We start from the raw sequence: 22,003 nt of genomic DNA on the forward strand, positions 1-22,003 counted from the left end.
ACTATTGATGGGAAAAATCACAGAAATATGCATATTAGCACCATACAAAGGATGGTGGAATCCAGTTCTGCCTGTGACCTTTATCGTGACTTTTTATTGTTGATTTTCATCACTATTTCTTTCATCTTTTATCTTTCAGTTTTGTTATTATTGTTTTGCTGGAGCAAGTCACTTGCTGCTTCTTTTCAATGTGAACACATGAGATGTATTTTATGAATGTTTGCATGGCTGAAAGTCTTTATTTTGCCCCCAATCTTGAGTAAATAATTTGTCTCAGTACAGATGGGAGTTTTAAAAGGTTTTCCTTTGGGTTTTAATAGAAAATTATTCATTGCCATATGACATTTTAGGTTGAAGATAAGAAATCTTTCTCTTATTTATTTACACATAAATCTGATGTTTATCCTAATTTTTTTTGGATTTTTCTATTTATTGAATTCTTAATGTTTCAAACTGACAAGGATACAACAGGCTTGTGTTTTCTTTTGTTATTTCTACTTAGTCTTAGGTGAGCCATTTTGCTCTAAAAACCAAAGTTTCTTTTTTTCCCCAAGTGAGCTACACTTTTTATCTATTTTCTTCCTCTTCATTTGATCTTTCTTAAACTTTTAATCAACCAATATTAGGTTTCTTTTTTCAGTTTTTTAGAACTCCAAGTTTATCCTCATATTTTCTATCTTGATATTCTATGTTATAGGAGATTTACTTGACTTCTCCTTCTATTTCATGTATTTGGTCTTCAATATAATCATGCTGCTATTCTGTTATCTTTAAATACTTTGACCTAAAAACCCATATTTTTAATTTCCAGGTGTTCTTTCTTCCCTGATTGCTCTGTTTTTCATAGCCAACTCTATGTGTTGCATGGTGCAGTATTCACTTATCTAAGGATACTATTTATACATTTTTTAAAACCATTCTTTTCCCCTGCTTTGCTTCTGTTTTCTTCATGCTAAGTTTAGATTTTATTTTGGTTCTTTTCCTTCATGTTCATGGCCTTTCTCAGAGGGCTGTTAATCTTTTATGTTCATCACACCTAGAAATGATGTCCGAGATTAACTGTAATAGGTAAGTAGCGAGGACATCATGGGAAAAGCTGATCTGGAGATTCTGAGAGTAAGTAGGTCAGGATGTACCTACAAATAGGCTTTCTCTCAGCATGTGGGGCAGTAAGAACACCAAGTAAGGAAGAAGGGTCTATTTTGCTGATGAATGAAAGTGTGATTCCCCAGAAAGAGCATGTTTAAGGACTTCACTGCTTTGTGGTACTACTTTTCCTCTGCATATTGTTCGTACTCATTCTGGCACTAAATGTTCTTGATTTAGGTTCCATCCCAAACCCCCTTTTCTTCTTCTCTCCTCTTCTTTCTCCACTTTCTCTTTGGGAAGGCTCGCCTAGTGTGGGTACACGCTGGTGTGGCCATCCCAGTTGTCATTTTGGAATGCTTCTGCACTGCTTGCTAAGAGCTGTTTCCTGAGACCCTCAAGGTCCCTACCCCATTGCTACTCCTACTACCTAGGACCTCTTTAGGGGCTCCTGCCCCTAGATTCTTTATGGTCCAACAACTAAAGGCTCAATTTTGGCATAGCAGGACACCTCCAGCATCCAACTTCAACAGATAACCAGTTCTGATTAGTCAATGCTCATGGCTCCACCTGAATCATGCTCCCTTAGAGTGGGGAATCCATCACTCCACATCAGTACTCAATTCATTTCTAGTTTACTTCATCATCAATTCTCACAAAGGCTCTCCTGACCTCTCATCAACAGATGGCAAAGATAACTTTTTCACTGAGGAAGATAGTAGTTATTTGCTTTAAACAAAGGTTTTCTGCCTAAGACATTATCTGTGACTCAGGTCTGCCATAGGGATCAGTTCAGGGAGCCCAATGAAAGGAATAAATAATACTGTCTTTGATTATACCACAGGCATATCAACTCCCAAGCTAAGCTTTGATCAGTAGCTGTATGACAACTCTACCCACAATCAAGGTGCCTAGTCATTATCTAAATGTACACATTCATTGTCATTGATAAGAAGGAGCATTGTATGCTTTACATAGCAGGCAAAGTGACAAAGATGATATTGTCTTCAGTTCAGTTCAGTTCAGTTCAGTTGCTCAGTCGTGTCCGACTCTTTGCGACCCCATGAATTGCAGCACGCCAGGCCTCCCTGTCCATCACCAACTCCCAGAGTTCACTCAGACTCACGTCCATCGAGTCAATGATGCCATTCAGCCATCTCATCTTTTGTCGTCCCCTTCTCCTCCTGCCCCCAATCCCTCCCAACATCAGAGTCTTTTCCAATGAGTCAACTCTTCGTATGAGGTGGCCAAAGTACTGGAGATTCAGCTTTAGCATCATTCCTTCCAAAGAAATACCAGGGCTGATCTTCAGAATGGACTGGCTGGATCTCCTTGCAGTCCAAGGGACTCTCAAGAGTCTTCTCCAACACCACAGTTCAAAAGCATCAATTCTTCGGTGCTCAGCCTTCTTCACAGTCCAACTCTCACATCCATACATGACCACAGGAAAAACCATAGCCTTGACTAGATGAACCTTTGTTGGCAAAGTAATGTCTCTGCTTTTCAATGTGCTATCTAGGTTGGTCATAACTTTCCTTCCAAGGAGTAAGTGTCTTTTAATTTCATGGCTGCAGTCAGCATCTTCAGTGATTTTGGAGCCCCAAAAAATAAAGTCTGACACTGTTTCCACTGTTTCCCCATCTATTTTCCATGAAGTGATGGGACCAGATGCCATGATCTTCGTTTTCTGAATGTTGAGCTTTAAGCCAACTTTTTCACTCTCTACTTTCACTTTCATCAAGAGGCTTTTGAGTTCCTCTTCACTTTCTGCCATAAGGGTGGTGTCATCTTCAGCTTGTCTTGTACTTTTGCCAGAGTACAGGATCATACCACCTGTAAATGGCAATAAACAACTAGATTAAAAATCCAACCAAACCATGTCCCCTCAACACTCAACATACACACAAACACACAGACACAGTTGAAGTAGAAGAGGAAAAAAATCCTTATTTCCTACTCTTCTACGTCAAAGAAACACAGTGATTATGGCACATGACCTGAAAGAAGTAAAATGCATCCATTTCTCAGGAGTCTGTCCTGCTAGACAGACTCTATTTGATAGTTCTCTCTTTGTTATCTGTAACATAAAATCCCTAAGGAAATAAATCTAGTTTTCACTATTTTATGAATGTTTCACATAGTAAAATAACTGGCATCGTGAACTTGTCAATTCTTCTATACATTAGATTTAATAAGTTCTTCCTCTGAAAGCTCAGTATTGGGGACTAAAAATTAACTGACATAAACTATTTCTTCTGAAAAAATTAATTTAGGAGTGTTTTACAGTATATACAAGTTTGCTTTGCAGAGTAGAGTTACTCTGAATTGTATTACAGAATTTCTGATTATAAATACAGTAATATCTGATTTATTTTCTAGAGGACAAATGTATCTAATTTTTAATCATCAATTTAATGGTCATATTAAGATGGAAACTAAAGGGGCAGTAGGTCATAACTCAGAATTGTATACAAATGTAAACATATCAAACCTTTATTTTCATACGTTTTTATGTCTATTGCTATGAATTAATGTGAGTTGTTATAGCAACAGCTTATTTTAATTAACTTTTTATTAACTATTTTTAAAAGTGCAGATCATTATGATAATTTCATACTCCTAATATGTTTACAAATTGATTTTTTTCCAAGTAAGATAAAATAGAGGTAATCTAAATTTAAAAAAATTATTTCTGCTTGATATCCACTAAAAACATGGCTCAGCACTTGGTGGGTTCTGTATTATAATACATCTAAGAATATTTTTAATAGATATTAAGAATTAAGCATAAAGTTATAAATTCCAAGTTTAGTAAATCCAAATTGCCTTTTTAATTTTTTCCTTTATTTTCCTTTAGAACCTAAAATAACTCGTCCTCCCATAAATGTAAAAATAACAGAAGGATTAAAGGCAGTTCTACCATGTGCTACAATGGGCAACCCCAAACCCTCAGTGTCATGGGTCAAGGGGCACAGTGCTCTCAGGGTAAGTGAGGGTTATGTTAAAGCATGTATACACAACATATTTTCGAATACAACAATCCTTTGCACATGCAATCACACACTTACAAACTTCTAGTATAAAATATTTTCCATGTACAACATTTTAACCAAACCTAAATATTTTAACCAAATCTAAATATTTTCCATGTACAATATTGCAACCAAAACTATATATATATATATATATATATATATATATATATGCAAATTATAAGGCATTCCAGTTGGGGCTGAGTAGGAGAGAAAAGAGATAGGTACCAGTAGTGTTAAGGATGATAAAAGAAGCAGAGCAAAGCTAAGCTAGAGTCTTCTTTGTTGGTTGGTCAGTTGGTTGGTATTTGAATCATTTATTTTTTTTAACATTGAATCTTTGAGACGCAGGAGATTTTTTTAAAAAAAAGGAACTAAGGTTCAAGTTTTAGACCTGATAAATAGCTTCTAGAAGGAGAGAGAAAGAAATGAGATTTGGAAGAAGAGGAAGGAGAATATTCTGGAGTGAAGTTAGAGCATCAAGACTCAAGACTGGTGACCTTGACAATGACCTCAATCATATACAGTAGTCAAACTTGAAATACATTATTCACATCCTTATTTTGTACTGCTTTTGTATGTTATATCTACATTTATTGATAAATTACTATTCTGCATCATCATTGTCTCTTTCCATCCTTGCATAATCTACTATGAACTCAGTGAGGTCACAGACAATATGTTTTTCATATAACTATACTCAGAGTATTCCATGGGGGGATACATAGGTGTTGATCTCTATCAATTCACTGAAATACAACATAGTATCAATTAGCTTTGTTTTATTTAAAATAAAACAAATAATTTTCATTTTTATGATAATCTATATAATTTTCTGGCTTTCCTTTTGTTATGTTTTCTACACTAAAAGGAGTGGCTCTATATATACTACTGAATTTAGACCCCCAAAGAGAATATAGATGTAATATTTTAATTATAAAGGCCAGTCTTTGTATTTTCTGTAGAGTTTTCCAACTTTTAAAAGGATCCCACATAGGCAGTAAGTACGCTTGTTAAGAGCAATGCTTTTAATCAAACAAATTTAGGTGTGATATTTTTAGATATCAAATTATAAAATAAGGCTTGTTGATTTAGGACATCCAATAAGGCTTGGGGTCCTCATGCATTGAAAGAAAATAAAAATAACTGTATCTTATGATATTGTTATTAAAATTTATTTTTATAAGGGAATCTTATACTATCTAATTTATTATTATGTTATTCATAATAAATGTCAAATAAATGTTAAAATAATATTTCTGATGAGTGAAAATGATGTCCTGATGAAAAATAGCAAATGTATCCTTGACAGACTCATGTTCATGGAAAATTCACGTACCAATCTCTGGCAGGAAAATTCCCGGACTGCGGTTCTTGAATCTGGGAGCTTAAGGATTCATAATGTACAAAAGGAAGATGCAGGACATTATCGATGTGTGGCAAAAAACAGCCTTGGGACGGCATATTCCAAACTGGTGAAGCTGGAAGTGGAGGGTAAGGAGCTGTGTTTCTTCTCATGACGGTGTTAGCAGAAGGCCTCACGCTCTACTGTACAGGTTGTACTTCATCTTGCAAAACAGGCAGTAGGGAGCTTAGTGCCCTCAGTTATTAGGCCAGATATTAGGCCATCAAGTCAACACTCAAAAATTGAAAGAAGGGGAAAAAATTTCCTTTGTTTAATAGGTCATATTCCATCTATAGTCCATCAATTGACTGAAACAGACTATAGTACTAATACAACAGGATACCGTTTTAGAATATCTTCCTGGCTTGGACAACTCTCCCTTGTTTACCAATTTGAAGATACTCATCTTTATCAGCATAAAAGATGTGTCTTAAAAATGTATCAAAAGAAAAATGTCCTTCCAGACTGTATTCTGTCACAAAGGTTAAGAAAAATAAAATACTGACTCAAAATGTATAACTCCAAATGGTCCTACTTCTATGAGTTATACTGTCAAGATATTTTACACTTTTTAAAATGTTCCTTGAAGTCAATTAATTCAACAGCTGATTGTGAAAGATCTTCACTGAGAAATCAGAATCCAGATTGAGCTAGGGATTCTATCCATTTGGTCATTAGCTCCCTCTTGACCTGAAATTATATCAATTTTGCTTAAAAAGAGAAACTTTCAGCATGCTTATACTAGGTGAAGAAACGGAATGCAAAACTTTTTCCACCTTTTCCTGTTTTAAGCCTTAGAATTAACCTCTCTGGTTCTCAATTTTCGTATCTGCAAAGTGGGGTTTATTGTGAATATTCAGTGAGATAAGGTACTGGTAGTACTTAGCACAGTGTCTGGCCCTTTATAAACATTCAACAAATGTTGACTATAAGAATTATCACTTCCTTTTCTGCTTTACTGTTATCTGATCAATAAAGTGATTATCACACATTGACACAAATTATATTTCAATTGGGAAAGGTTTCAGTTTCCCCTAGCTTATTCTCTTAAGCCAAAATTGACCCCTTCCTACATTTCTTCCTTCTCAATCACAGTTTTCTATTAGCTCCTGTAAGATTATCTTTATTGCCTAGCTAGCTATTCTCACAGCTTTAATGATCTTATTTCTATTAACTGTTCATGGAAAAGAATGAACTTGGAGGAAACTGTGGTTGTCAGACATAAAAAAGATATATTTTTAGCACAGCTGCTAGAATTTAATATCTTATAAATGATCAATGCTATTTAAAGCTCAGATGCAACCACCACCTGATGTAACTCACTGAGTGAAAATTAAATAAACATACAAACACATTTGGTCACACTTTCAGACACAATGAATGTCTGCCTGGATTCAGTGTCTCCTTGGATTATGTGTGGAGGGATACAGAACAAATGCTAGCCATTTATAAACAATATCATGAAGATTTTTCTCTTCAAGGCATGAAATATGAGCCCTCTGATTCATGACATAAAACATTGATTGTTTAGGTTACTGTCTTCACAGATAATGGAATAATTTGCTTTACTTTCAGCCTAGAGAAAATTATCACAAATTTCATTAGTTGGAGTTCAATTACACAGCTTAGTCTTGCCTTGCCATCTACTTTTGTATCATGCCTATCATTAAAACTGAACGCTCTCCTTCCTAACATTTAAACAGTCATGTTCATTGTGTTAACAATTAATACATGCAAGACATTTTATTCCAGTTGCTAGTACTGAAAGCTCATAATATCATTTAAAGGTACTTTACCAGGATGTAATAAGCTCATTTTAGCACACATGTCTATTTCTACTTCATTCTAGTCCCTATTAAAGCAGTCAATATACATGGAAACATGTGACATGCTTAGCACAACTGCTGGTATATACTATGCATTTAGAAAATAGCATCAACTAAAATTATTACTATTAGAACATAAATATTGCAGCAAATGTGTTTGGACTCTTGAAGCTCTGTGAGGTTGAATGAGTGAGTGAAGTCGCTTAGTCGTGTCCGACTCTTTGTGACCCCATGGACTGTATGTAGCCTACCACGCTCCTCCATCCATGGGATTTTCCAGGCAAAAGTACTGGAGTGGGTTGCCATTTTCTGTGAGGTTGGCTTCCACTTAAAGAATTCATTTTGATATTTGGCAAAACTAATACAGTTATGTAAAGTTTAAAAATAAAATAAAATTAAAAAAAAAATAAAAGAAATAGTTGAGGCATGTCCACAAGACATAACACAGACACGACCTATTTAAAAGAAGGGTCAATTAAACCAACAACTCAGAGCAGGTAAAAAGGCAACTAAGAAGTCACTGGAAGAATCCCAATATGCCTGCAAATGCCTGCTGTCTTGACAACCATGAGAGCTGAAGATGAAGCAGGGTCACTCAGGAGAGATGATCATTTGTTACATATTGCATCAGTAACGCTGCAAATCAGTTGAAGCAAATCAGAACAAGAGCCCTGTAAGAGCTATTTGATGTTGGGCTACATTTATGGCAAAAAGGTATGCCAGGAAAAGACAGGGTTTGTCTGCTGTCATGAGCATCTAATGAGGTTAACCTTGCCAGTTTATATAGATTTGGTACAGTGTGTTCACTAAACTTTAGCAGCCATAATAAAGGTGAAAGAAATACCCTTGGACACGGAAGTGAAGTTCCCTCTCTAGATTCCCATCCTCAGGCTGCTGGGTCACTGGAATGGCAATGTAAAGATATTTTAGGGGACTTCTCTGGTGGTTCAGAAGTTAAGACTCTGTGCTCCCCATGCAAGGGCCTGGGTTTGATCCCTGGTCAGGGAACTAGATTGCACATGCAGCAACTAAGACCAAGAGCAGTCAAATAAATCAAAACCAAACAGGCTCTTTGCTATCCTATCTTATTAAAAAAGATTCCATCTTTCTGCCTTGCCTTAACAGGTTCAAAGAGTGACATGCAAAATTACTGATGGAACAATCCAGTTTAACCATGACCAAACATGGATATCTTTCTAAAAGGATGAACAATGCGATGTCTAACATTTTAAAACACTAAATGCTTTACAGGGATTATTTTATTTAATTTTCACTAATAGTCAGTGAGGAAGGGCCTATCATTGTACCGTTTTAGGAAACCGAGGAACACACAGGGTAACTAACTCACTCAAGGCTGCACAGATAGAGTCACCTAAGTAATGGAGTAATGCCAAGTACAGTCTGTTCTGCTAAATAACAGGAGAATCATGTGTGACATAGTCAAGATTAGGATCAGAATGGGGATGGGGGAAGAAGCCAAAATTCTGTGAATAAAGGAGAATGGGAGTTGAAGAAGAGAGATCGTAGACGTAGATTTATTTTTTCCCAATAAATTTGGCAGAGAAAAGAGATGAGTCCAAAAAGTGAGCAGTAGTTGGAGGCCTCGTTGGCACACAGGTAGTGTGGTTTTGCATAATTTCTCTTTTAAAAAAGATTGAAATGTTTTTTTAAAAATTGGCAGTGTTAAAATATTAATGAGAAGGAACCCAGAGAAAAGAAAAATCTGAATATACAGGAAAGAGGCTGAATTTTCAAGGGGCTGTGGTACTGGAGAAGGGAAAAGAGATGAATTCGGCAACAAACTTTTTATGGGGGTGACCACATGACCCAGTTTACCCTGTTCTGGTTTACACCTGTCATCCTAGAATAATTATTAATAGAGTCCCTCTTTTACTTTCAAAAATATCTTGGCTTCAATGGTAAATTACATGATTATTGTGCTTAGATAGGAAAAAGAAACGTTATTCCTTGTAATAGGGAGAAAGGAGAAAGTGGGTATATTCCGGTATAAATGAGTTCATAAATTGGGTAGATGGAATTTGAGAAAGCTCTGTTCTGATGGGTTCTGTTTCCTGTAGGAAGTAGGAAGTAAGATTATCTTCTGAAAATACTCCTATAAAGGGGGGCAGAGGGATGAGGAGGTTTTTAAATAGCTGTGGGTAATGGGGGAGATGAGTCACAGGAAAACTAAGCTTGCTGAGCAACATGCAGGTTTCAGCAGAGAACAGGACTAGGAATACGGACTGGCAGCAATTTGCTTCATTCTAGGTTTTTCCTGCAGGGTTGCCCAGCAGTATAAGTCAGAAAGAAAGCCAAATCCAAAGGCAAGATATAAGCATTGGAGCTTTGCCAGGAAAGAAAAGAGGGCAAGAAAGTTGAGAATATTGTGAGAGAATGCTTGAAATGATGACTCACGGAATCTTTATGTACTAAATACACACCTGGGATCCAACACAGAATTCCAGCAACATGATAGACAAGATAACATGAAAATCTTCCTACTACAGACATTCAGAAATGCCAGCTTAGTTGTATAACTCGTAAGGAAACAACGTAAATTTTCTGAAGTCAGAAATGAATAGAAATTTGAAAAGCAGAGCAGTAAGATCATGGGGCAGTTGGACCTTGTCCTCCATGTAATAAGACAGGTGCCCGTTTCTTTAATGTGTAAGGTCAGTTTTTAAGACTCTTAAAGGGACAGAAGTCAAAGTCTTCTGCCCCTGTGAAGTGGAAGCTGGCATTGATACCTTGTATAAAGCTGAGAACCATAGAAGTGAAAAGGTAAGCCAGCAATACTCTACCCATCAGCAAAGAAAGGCAATACAGAGGCTTGTCTATCTCTCCATAAGAAGAAAAAAGAAGTTTTCTTATGAATGAATATCCAATACTCAGGACTATATCTCAATTATACTTGATTTTGAATTCATGCTGCCAGCACAGCCAGTTTAGAAATCCCCAGCTAGAGAAATTAACATAAAAACTAGTCTTAGGTCTTCCAAAGAAAACATAGAGATGGCCAACAGGCACATGAAAAGATGCTTAGCATTGCTAATTAATATAGAAATACAAATCAAAACCACAATGAGGTACCACCTCACACTGGTCAGAATGTCTATTATCAGAATGTCCACAAATAATTAAGTCTAGAGCAGGTGTGGAGAAAAGTGAACCCTACTATGCTGTTGAGGGAAATGTAAACTGGTGCAGCTACTATGGAGAAAGAGTATGGAGTTTCCTTAAAAAAACTAAAAATAGAACTATTATATGATCCAGCAATCCCACTCCAGGGCATGTATCCAGAAAAAATGAAAACCCCAGTGTGAAAAGATGCACCCCAACATTCATAGCAGCACTGTTTACTATAGCCAAGACATGGAAGCAACCCAAGTGCCCATAAACAAATAATCGGCTTAAGAAAATGTGGTGTATACATACTGGAATATTACCTGACTATAAAAAAAGAATGAAATAATTGTCATTTGCAGTAACATGGATCTAGAGAATATTATACTTAGTGAGGTTAAGTCAGACAGAGGAAGATAAGCACTATATGTGAAATCTAAAATATAATACAAATGAATCTACATACAAACAGAAACAGATTCACTGACACAGAAAACAAATTTATTGTTAAAAAAAGGGGGAGAAGGAGGGAAGGAGGGACAAATTAGGAGTATGGGATTAACAAACTACATAAAATAGATAAGCAACAGGATTCACTGTATTGCATAGGCGAATCACATTCAATATCTTTAACTTATAATGGAATATAACCTGGAAAAAAATAACTGAATCACTTTGCTGTACACCTTAAACTAATACAATATTGTAAATAAACTATAATTTAAAGGAAAAAATTAGTCTCAGGTCAAAAATTTAACAACAAAAAAGCTGAAAAACAAAACACTTTACACAGGTTAGGGTTTAGATTAAGCCATACTGAGGATGCATTCACAATGCAAAATTATCACATCCACAGGAAACAACCTGCCTTGAGTGAGAGGTAGCTAACACAATATGTAAAGAGATTTAAGCCCCAGGAAATCCAATTAACAACACAATATAACAAATACTCTCAAATGAATATGTTAAAACAAAACACACAAAAGGAGGAACAACAAAAAAGAAAAATACATTAGGAAGAAGAAAGGCAAGTTTGATAAAGAATTAAATATAATTTTAACAAGTGAAAAATATAAAGTTAAAATTCAGTGGATGGATAATGGTATATTACCCAAAGTAAGATTATCACAAAATTGTTTATAACAGTAAATTTTTAAATATAATTTAAATTTGCATCAATAAGAGGCTAACATTATGTGATGAAGTTCGTGTGGACCATTAAAAAGGATGAGATCAATCTATAAGTAGTAACTTCTATCGGAGAAGGCAATGGCACTCCACTCCAGTACTCTTGCCTGGAAAATCCCATGGACAGAGGAGCCTGGTAGGCTGCAGTCCATGGGGTCGCTAGGAGTCGGACATGACTGAGTGACTTCACTTTCACTTTTCACTTTCATGCAATGGAGAAGGAAATGGCAACCCACTCCAGGGTTCTTGCCTGGAGAATCCCAGGGACAGAGGAGCCTAGTGAGCTGCCGTCTATGGGGTCGCACAGAGTCAGACACGACTAAAGTGATGCAGCAGCAGCAGCAGTAACTTCTATAACTATCCACCATATATGTAATTTGGGTATGTTTCCTATCTCTGAATTTCAGTTTCCTCATCTCTAAAACAGGGGTAAAAATAGCACCTACCTCTTACATTGTTGTAGTGACTACATGAATTATTACTGGCACACAGAAAGCATGATATAATTATCAGCTGTCTTTATAACAATTAATATTTATATAGTGCTTACCGTGTACAGTGAAAAAGAAAATGAAAGTTGTTCAGTCGTGTCTGACTCTTTGCGACCATATACAAGGCACTATCTTATTTCTTTAGAAATATTAACCCATTAGAAATATTAATGTGCTCATAAGTAAAAAAAGTAAGTCAAAGAACAGTATGGTATATATTATACATTGGGCTTCCCTGGTGGCTCAGCTGGTAAAGAATCTGCCTGCAATGTGGGAAACCCGAGTTCGATCCCAGGGTTGGGAAGATTCCCTGGAGAAGGGAACGGCTACCCACTCCAGTATTCTGGCCTGAAGAACTCCATGGACTGTATAGTCCCTGGGGTTGCAAAGAGTCAGACACTACTGAGCGACTTTCACTTTCATACATTGGAGTAGAAGTAGCAGATTGTTAACTGTCATCGTCTCTGCATACAGAATTACATGAGGGGTGGTTACCTTCCATCATACACTTTCTATAGCTTTAGACTTTCTGAACTTTTATACAGAGACCTTTATAACTACAAAGAATGAAAGCTTGTATTTATACTTTGGAAAAAATTACTTCTTCCAAATATACTATTTTAATCAAGTGACATCAACCTTTCTGTTCATTGGTTTGATATACTATTTTTGTAGTTCTGTTGCTCCACTCTGCTTTAGAACAAATTCAGGGATGGAAAAAGTTTTGTCAAAGGCAATTGATTCCTATATTGATTAGATATTCACTACACTGGGGTACTGAACCAAAGAATGTTCAGGGTGGGGTCATAATAAACAGAACATGGAAACTGCCATTTCCTTAGGGAAGGAATTAATCCATAAAGACAGTAAGTTGAGAAAGTAAGGGAGCCAATTAGATGGAAGTGAAAAGTTTCAGAGAGTGGAGGCTGCAGTGAATTCTCTTCTCGTTTGACTCTTCTTTCTTACTTATGAGCAGAAACCTAAAATGTATGATTCTATAGTGGCTTGGAGGATCCCATTTGGGTTCTGATTTCTCAATGAACATCTTCTACACTTGGTTAGGTGTTATTGATTCATAGGTAAAATAAAGGTAAGTTTCCATAGAAAAGTGAAGTACTTCTGGCTGAGAACTATATAGGTATGTTGACTTGCCCTTGGTAGGGAAGTCTTTGGTTTCCCAGATCCCATATTAACCTGGAAGGCAGAAAAGAGATGTCAACCTCACAACCATGGAGGCTCTTCCCCTGGAAACGTTAACCCCTCTCTCAGGTACCTCTGTGACAACGGGCTTTAGGACAGGCCTCATGGCAGGATAGATGAGGGCCAGAGAAATATGAAACATATCATGTTTCATAGAAAGTTCCATTTGCTAAGTGCTCATTTTAAAATATTTTACCATATTTGGAGTGAATTCCCAGCCATTGGTTTCTTACAAGCATTGGCTAATTTCTTGTTTCTTTATCATGCATTTCAATATATCAGGAATTGGGATTTGTCTTACCCAGCTTAAAGGCAATCCTACCTCATTTGTGGCTTCTGCCCTTTAGCTAAGAAGGTTCCTTAGCTGTCTCCAAATATGAGAATGAATATACAATTATAGAACAAAGATAAATCAATCATATTTCCCAGAAAGATTTCTTTATATTTAACTTCAAATATTGCTTCTGTTGAGATCACTTCTTTTAATTAGTTCCTCACAGAGGTAAAAATATCTTTTTCAGCAGCATAATTCCATGTAGCCTCACCCCCACTTGCCACCTCTGAACAAAGATTCTTACTGCATTAGTTTTATTTGATTGAAAATGGACAAAGTAACTTCTCAGGGCCCTATAGAAAGAATTACCTTGTAAGTCAAGAGACAGCCTTGTCTCCCTTTCCAACCTACTTCATGTTCTATCTTAGGCATGTGAGCATCCAAAGAATGATTCATATCATTTGTCCTACGTGTCTTTAACTAAAACAGTTTTCCCCTGAGTACTCCTAAGTACTCAGTACTCTCAAGTACTCCAGAGCACTCAGTACTCCTGAGTACTCAGTGGCAGAGCGATACCACCTTGAGGTATGATGATTTGAGTGATAGAGCTGGAGTTATCAAGGAGAGGCTGCCACCAAGGGAGGCTACGAATGACCTCTGAAGTACCAGTCTTATTTTACTTCCTGATTTTGACCTGAGGGATACTCTTCCTTTAAAACATATGTTTCATAAGCATCACAGAAATTAAATTTGTTTAAGATGATAATATTAGTCTTTTTATAGACAGAATGATTATTGTTTTGAGATTTTTTTTAATCATTAGGAAAGATCTATTTAAAAAATTACAAATAGCTAATTTTCTTATATTTTCCTCACATTCTTACATATTTCCCTTAGACTTCCCTTATATCTTTCAAATTTAATTATTATGAAATGATTTACATATTTGGAGATGAGCACTGATCTTATGCATTCTGTGAATGTAACATTCAGACAAATCAAGCTTTGTGTGTAGAAACTGGATAAGTGTAGAAGACTTGAGATCCCAGTTAAAATAGATGGATATTGGAATGGATTGGGCTCCCTGGCGATGGCATTTTCTATTACTACCTCGTTTTCCCTTGGAGCTTTAAGCCATTAAGGAAAAGATTGGGCAGAAGAGAGGCTAAAACCAAGGGTTCTCAGTCAGTGACCACCAGTGGGAAGAGGGTACTTGGCACCAGTACAAAGCTGCAGATGAGAGCCCTAGAAGCAGATCTAGAAGAGAACAGAACCCGTCTGGGTCGAGGGTTATTGTAGGCTCCTCTAATGTTTAAACAACTCCTTGTTTGCAGGAGGCCTCAAAAATAGACCCATGTCTCCACACCTGGGAGAGGCATTTTGGGGAGTAAGAAGGAAAGGTGAGCCACCTGGCAAATTTAATTGGCTCCCAAGCAAGAGTTCCCAACACTGGTCAGGGTGCCTTATTGCTGCTGTCTGTCTCTTTCTCTGCAGTCTGAAAAGCTTCACCATATATCCTTAGGAATAACTTGCTCTGTGGGAAGCTTCTGTTGTTGATTTTTTACAGATATACATAGTATATAAAATAAGTAGAATTCTAAAAGACCAAACAAATACATATCTATATAGGATGACCCCGAGGCAAATGTCAAGAGATCTAAAAGATCAGGACTGTTTTCAGAAATGTTAGACTTCTGTCCATTTTCTTTGCCAGAGATCAGATTTTCTTACTGCATCTAGAAAAGTGGAAGTGAACATGTAATGTTTACACACATCTGATTGCCTTTTTCCTTTGTTTATACTGCAGCTCTTAATATGACAAATGCCACAGAGAGAGGTATTTAACCCCCAGTGTGTGCTGTGCTCTCAGCGATTGCAGTTTTAATAGATTTTGCAGTGACCCTGCTCCTGGCATCAGTTCTATCTGTTTGATGCCACTAACGGGTTTGATTTGCTGCCGTGATTACACTGTGTATTTAAAAACCAAAGAAAAGATAGAGGCATAAACCTTTGATATTCCTGGGGGCTATCATAGGGAAAATTAAATCTGCATGATTAATAGGGTGCATGCTCTAGAAAAGGGTTTGACCCATTGATTTCCACTTTAGGGGAGATTATGCTGCATTCTCATCTGAAAAGTTCTGTAGTGCTTTCAAGAAAACAATGGTAACCCGGTCCTTTATTTGAAGAGTTGTCAGTAATGTTCTCTAAGGATAAAAAAGTTGTATGATTATGCACTAAACATATAATCAGTCAGTTCAGTTCAGTCGCTCAGTCATGTCCGACTCTTTGCGACCCCATGAATTGCAGCACGCCAGGCCTCCCTGTCCATCACCAACTCTCGGAGTTCACTCAGACTCACGTCCATCGAGTCAGTGATGCCATCCAGCCATCTCATCCTCTGTCATCCCCTTCTCCTCCTGCCCCCAATCCCTCCCAGCATCAGAGTCTTTTCCAGTGAGTCAACTCTTCACATGAGGTGGCCAAAGTACTGGAGCTTCAGCTTCAGCATCATTCCTTCCAAAGAAATCCCAGGGCTGATCTCCTTCAGAATGGACTGGTTGGATCTCCTTGCAGTCCAAGGGACTCTCAAGAGTCTTCTCCAACACCACACTTCAAAAGCATCAATTCTTCGGCACTCAGCCTTCTTCATAGTCCAACTCTCACATCCACACATGACCACAGGAAAAACCATAGCCTTGACTAGACGGACCTTTGTTGGCAAAGTAATGTCTCTGCTTTTCAATATGCTATCTAGGTTGGTCATAACTTTGCTTCCAAGGAGTAAGCGTCTTTTAATTTCATGGCTGCAGTCACCATCTGCAGTGATTCTGGAGCCCAAAAGAATAAAGTCTGACACTGTTTCCACTGTTTCCCCATCGATTTCCCATGAAGTGATGGGACCAGATGCCATGATCTTCGAGTTCTGAATGTTGAGCTTTAAGCCAACTTTTTCACTCTCCACTTTCACTTTCATCAAGAGGCTTTTTAGTTCCTCTTCACTTTCTGCCATAAGGGTGGTGCCATCTGCATATCTGAGGTTGTTGATATGTCTCCCGGCAATCTTGATTCCAGCTTGTGTTTCTTCCAGGTCAAGAACAGTTAGATTCTCTTCAATTGCTCTGAAGAAAAAACGTGCTTCAAAGATTTATCTTCAGCTGTTTAAGATAATAGAATTGATATAATGTTGACAGTATATTGTTTGAAATGAAATTGAAAAGTTAAGGAACTTAGTATACTGGCTAATAACATGGGCTCTAGATTGTAGAAAACTGTCTGGACTCCAGAGTCTAGAGCAGGTGCTAAAGTTCATATCCTGGCTCCAGCATTTACCACTTGTGTAACTTCAGGTAGGTTACTTCCTTTCATAGTACCTCAGGTACCCTACCCATAAAATAAGGTAAACACTATGTCCTACCCCATAAGTTGCAAAAGGATTAACCCAAATACTACATTTAAAGCTCTTACAAGAGTGCTTGGCACAGAGTGATCACTCACATAATGGTCATCAATGTAGTTCTAGGACTAATGAAACTTTAGTACAACAAAAGCAATGACTTAAGCACTTGGGAAGACATTTACAGCTCTTTATTTCACATGCCGTCTTCATCTTTGAGGTAGAAGCAATCAAGTTCAGTTGCAAAAACTAAATTTTTATTTAAAATAGAGTTGATGTTTTATTAACTTTGGTTTTATTAGAAGAGTAACCAAACACGGTAAAACCTGAAAGGGGCCCTAGAAGTTACAGCTCAATCCCCTAATTTTCAGTTAATGAAACTTGAGACCAGAAAAATGATTACTTTGCCCAAGTTAGCCAAGAACAAGGATGGCTTACCCCCTAAACCAGGACATCTTTCATAACCCCATTCTTGAGTCTTTTCTTTCTTTATGTTTATGTTACACAGATGAGAATTCTGGAGCACTGACATGCTTTAGCATCAGATAGACCAGAGTGTTAATTCTGACTCTGCCACTTACTAGTTATGTGAGGTTGGGTAATTTATGTCACCTCTTTGAGTCTATTTCCTCTTTGTGAAATGGGTGCAATATGACTTGGAGCATAGGGTTCTTAAAAGGAGCTGGGATACCATGTAGATACTGTATGTGTCTACCAGCTCTTTGATAAATACTGCTATTGGTATTGTTGTCTGTTGTTTACATTGTTATGAAGCTGGACGACTTCTATCCAGAGAATATTGCTGGTTAGTCTTCTCAAGTTTCAGAAATAGAATGTCAACATTACCAACTGCTTCTCTTGCTTCCAAAGAATGTAAATCTACTCTCAATCAGCAATGCTTTGTCCCTGCATTCTTGATACTTGTTAGAGATTAATAACTTTGGTTTAGCCCTATTGTGACAAGTGACATAATGATGCTTATCTAAGGTGCTATATGAAGATATGCCTTTACCAGCAAACTGGAAAGAGGCTATATAGAATCAGCATGTCCCCTACCCAAACAGTGTAACAACATGAAAGTCAAGGCAGGCTTAGTGCAATATCCCAAGCTTACATCATATTTTGCTCACTACAGAAATCGCTGTTTGCCAAAAACCTTCTTGAAAATATTGATCATTCGATCACTCACTGTTCTGAAAAACATCTTAAGTAAGAAACTGCTTTAAATTTTTTTTTCTGCCTGGGGAGAAAATAAATGGTCTCTCTTGAGAAACTGGCCTTTTGCTCTCCTTCCTGTAGTGAGAACTGTATACTTTATTTTTTGCCCTACCTTGCATGTTTTTCAGAATCCAATTTGAAGCTTGGTCATAATATTTGTTCCACTAAACCAGCAAGAGGTCTCCTTTTCTTGAGATGAACGTGTTGTTATTTAATTTACTATCACATCATTGATTACACTCACTTCAAAACCCTCTATGGAAAGAGATGGAAATAACTAAGTTGATGGACTGATGGAACTCTTGAAGGTAGTGGTTTTCAAGCATCAGTGCACATGAGAAGCAACCACAGATTTTCTTAAAAGACACAGCTCTAGGTTGCATTCCCCAGAGACTCAGACCTGATGGGTCTCTGTTAAGGCCTTTTAACAACCTCCCAGATGATCCTCACATAGGTAGTCTATGAACCACACTTCAAGAAACATTGGTTTAAGAATTTATACCTGGAATGTCTTTATTCCAGATGAAAGCTTAACAATTCAAGGAGAAAGTAAGCTTATTCAGAATTTGCATGACAAATATTAGGACAGCTTCAAATTTATTCATTTGTTGAGCGCTTACTATATTCCACGAAAAGAGGGAAATCCAAGGATACAGGGGCTTCCCTGGTAGCTCAGCTGGTAAAGAATCTGCCTGCAATGCAGGAGACCCCAGTTCGATTCCTGGATTGGCAAGATACCCTGGAGAAAGGATAGGCTACCCACTCCAGTATTCTTGGGCTTCCCTGGTAGCTCAGCTTGTAAAGAATCTGCCTGTAAAGCAGGAGACCTCGGTTCGATCCCTGGGTTGGGAAGATCCTCTGGTGGAGGATGGCACAGAAACCCACTCCAGTATTCTTGTCTGGAGAATCCTCATGGACAGAGTAGCCTGGCAGGCTGCAGTCCATGGGGTCACAAAGAGTTAGACACAACTGAGCGACTAAACACACAGCCCAAGGATACAGAGATAAATAAGACATGGTTCATTTCTTGAAAAGTGTCCAAATTTAGTGAGAAAGACAGGCATGCAAGCAAAGAATTACAATAATTAGAGTTCAATATATTTGCAAAAATAGAAGTTTGGGCAAGATATACACGTAGGACAGTGGAGAGAGTGAGAGGTGAGGGAAAGCTTTGAGAGATGAGGTCCAACAGGGCTTTGATTGATGAACAGCAGCTCACGCTACAGACCACGCATTAGTGAGAGAGGGAAAAATGCAGATTTATCATGCAAGCACAGGCTGACACCGACTCCTAACTAGGAAGTCGAAGATGGTCTAGAGAGTTTGGTTAGTACCTACCAGAGGTGCTATGAAAACCAGAACAAGCTACAGTTTGACTCACAAGCTATTTGAGTTGATATTCTCTGTCATCTTTTGTTGGACATAATTTTAAAATGAGTCTATATCTACCATCTCATTGGTGTGGGAACCTACAGTTTGGAGGTTCTATGGTCCTATTGGGGTATCCAGAATTCCATTTCAAAGCCTACCAAAATGTTCCCAAACCGAGCCACTTGAGACAACCAGGATATTATGGTGTCACTTAAGATTAAAGTTATAACTACTGTTTCTTTTCCCATTTAAAATTTCTGGCTAGCTAATAAATAAATAAACGTTTTGAAAATTCTGGTTCTTATTAAACTTCAGCTTCTTTGCCTGCTGTCAGAGCTCAGGTATCTTCCTTTTCATAAGATTAGGTCACCATGTTATTTAAAAGTAAGCTAAGATTTTGATACATTCTGTGGTTATGTAAGGTGTTAATGGGGCTTCCCAGGTGGTGCCAGTGGCAAAGAACCTGCCTGCCAATGCAGGAGATGCAAGAGATTTGGGTTCACTCCCTGGGTTGGGAAGATCTTCTAGAGTAGGAAATGGCACTCCACTCCAGAATTCTAGCCTGGAAAATTTCATGGACAGAAGAGCCTGGTTGGCTACAGTCTATGGGGTCGCGAAGAGTCAGACACGACTGAGTATGCACACACTATGTGAGATGTTAACAGTTGAGGAAACTGCGTGAAGAGTACCTGCAGACTTTCTTTCACTTCCTTGACAACTCTTCTGTAAATCTAAATTTATTCCCACATAAAAACGTTTGGAAAGGGTAAACTAAAAAAGGCTTCTGTCCTCATCATTAAGCAGTTTAGCATCTCCTCCCATTAAAACCAGAAAATATTTTAAGAATGAAAAAAGGGAATCGGAGCCGAAATTCAACTTTTTTCTTCACTTACAGTTAAACTTGTAATATATTTTTCAGGACCATTTTAACAAAAATATTCTTAATAGCTGCTCTCGTTACATCTAGGACTGAAATCAAAACAAGTTGACTTCGTGTGGCTCTTGCCTGATTTCCTTGGTAAACACGTCTTACTCACAGTCATTATTCACCATCCATATTTACAAGCTAAGAAAATGTTATTATCTCAAAGGCCACAGAAATGTTCCCAACCCAAGCCACTTTAGAGAATAGGAATGTCACAGAGGCAGGCCAGCCTGATTATGAGGTGGGAGTCACTGTTTGCGAGGGTACTGTGGATGTTTTTTTAAAGGAGCTTGTGCTCCAATTCCTCCAGAGATGGAGCCACAGTGGATAAACCTCTTTATGCATTGCTCAGCTTCAAAGGGGACAGAAATGTAAACAGTGGCAGCACACCAGGATCAAGTTCCTTTGCTGTAGCCATCAAGAAGTCAGGAAGGAAAATCAGGTATTTACTTAGGTTCATCATTACTGTTGTCAAGCTTTCTTTTAATGATTGGAAGACAAAAGAAGAATCTGTTCAGAAACAAAGTACCCCAGAGTCTCACTATGATTACTTTTCAACCACCCTTGAGCCACTTTTCTTTAAGTAAAAAAATTAAAAGTTAAAATGATCTTTCTTGTTCTCTGTGGTAGTTGTCTACTAACAGGCATCTCTGACTCCGTAATTCTGAAAATACAATGCTAGATGAGACATCTAACCTATTTAAGCATAGATTCAAATAGTCTGATATTGATTAGCATCTATGTTTTAAAATGGGATCTAAAGAATGAATTTCTCTTTCTGAGAGTGATTCTTCTCAGATAATTGAGGAAAGGATTTAAGCTCATGCTTTTGACACCTACAATATATGGGATGCTGCCTGCGAAGGAAGACTGAAATTTAAAATAAGATAAAATAGCCTTCTACCTTTGAAGTCAGTTGGAAGAACAGCTGTCCTCAGTCAGGAAGACACCACAGAGACAGAAACAGGAAGGAAGGAAGGGAAGGAGGGAGGGAAGAAGGGAGGGAGGAAGAGCAAGAGGAGATGGCTTCAAAGTCAGCCTTCAGTACTTTCTAGCTATGTGTCAGTTGCTATATTAACTTCTTTGTACAGATCATTTTACTTACTCTTCTCCATAATCCTACAAGTTGGGGGTTGACAGGTTCTGCATTTTCTGCAGGAAGACACTGAAGTCCAGAGTAGCACAGATCAAACAGCTAGTAAGCAGTAGAGTGAGGACCCAAACTCAGAGCCGCCTGCCTGGTTTCCTATAAGGGGTACAGTATACAACTGAAAGGAAATATTATTTTGATTTCCCAATTTCTGATTATGTTTTTAGAAAAAGTCCTAGAACGGTATTCTTACAGTACCAGATGGTCAGAGATTTTCTTAGGATATTGCCCAAGAAAATTATAAATGTCATGCTACAAAAAGCAAATAATGTACTATTTCAGCCTCCATTGAGACTTCAAGTCTAGGTGGCCAAATT

The 22,003-nt window shown here is 37.6% G+C and overlaps 1 protein-coding gene across 1 annotated transcript in view; it reads left to right on the forward strand.

Annotated features, from left to right (window-relative positions):
* Nucleotides 1-22,003, forward strand: part of MUSK (muscle associated receptor tyrosine kinase) — a 97,247-nt gene that overhangs the window by 19,045 nt on the left and 56,199 nt on the right. Inside the window, exons 4-6 of the mRNA XM_055579308.1 lie at nucleotides 3,944-4,071; nucleotides 5,471-5,612; nucleotides 15,433-15,462. Coding sequence (XP_055435283.1) covers nucleotides 3,944-4,071; nucleotides 5,471-5,612; nucleotides 15,433-15,462 — 300 coding nt within the window. The remainder of the gene's footprint in view (nucleotides 1-3,943; nucleotides 4,072-5,470; nucleotides 5,613-15,432; nucleotides 15,463-22,003) is intronic.

The sequence above is a fragment of the Bubalus kerabau genome, chromosome 4 (assembly GCF_029407905.1).
Source record: "Bubalus kerabau isolate K-KA32 ecotype Philippines breed swamp buffalo chromosome 4, PCC_UOA_SB_1v2, whole genome shotgun sequence".
Taxonomy (NCBI): domain Eukaryota; kingdom Metazoa; phylum Chordata; class Mammalia; order Artiodactyla; family Bovidae; genus Bubalus; species Bubalus kerabau.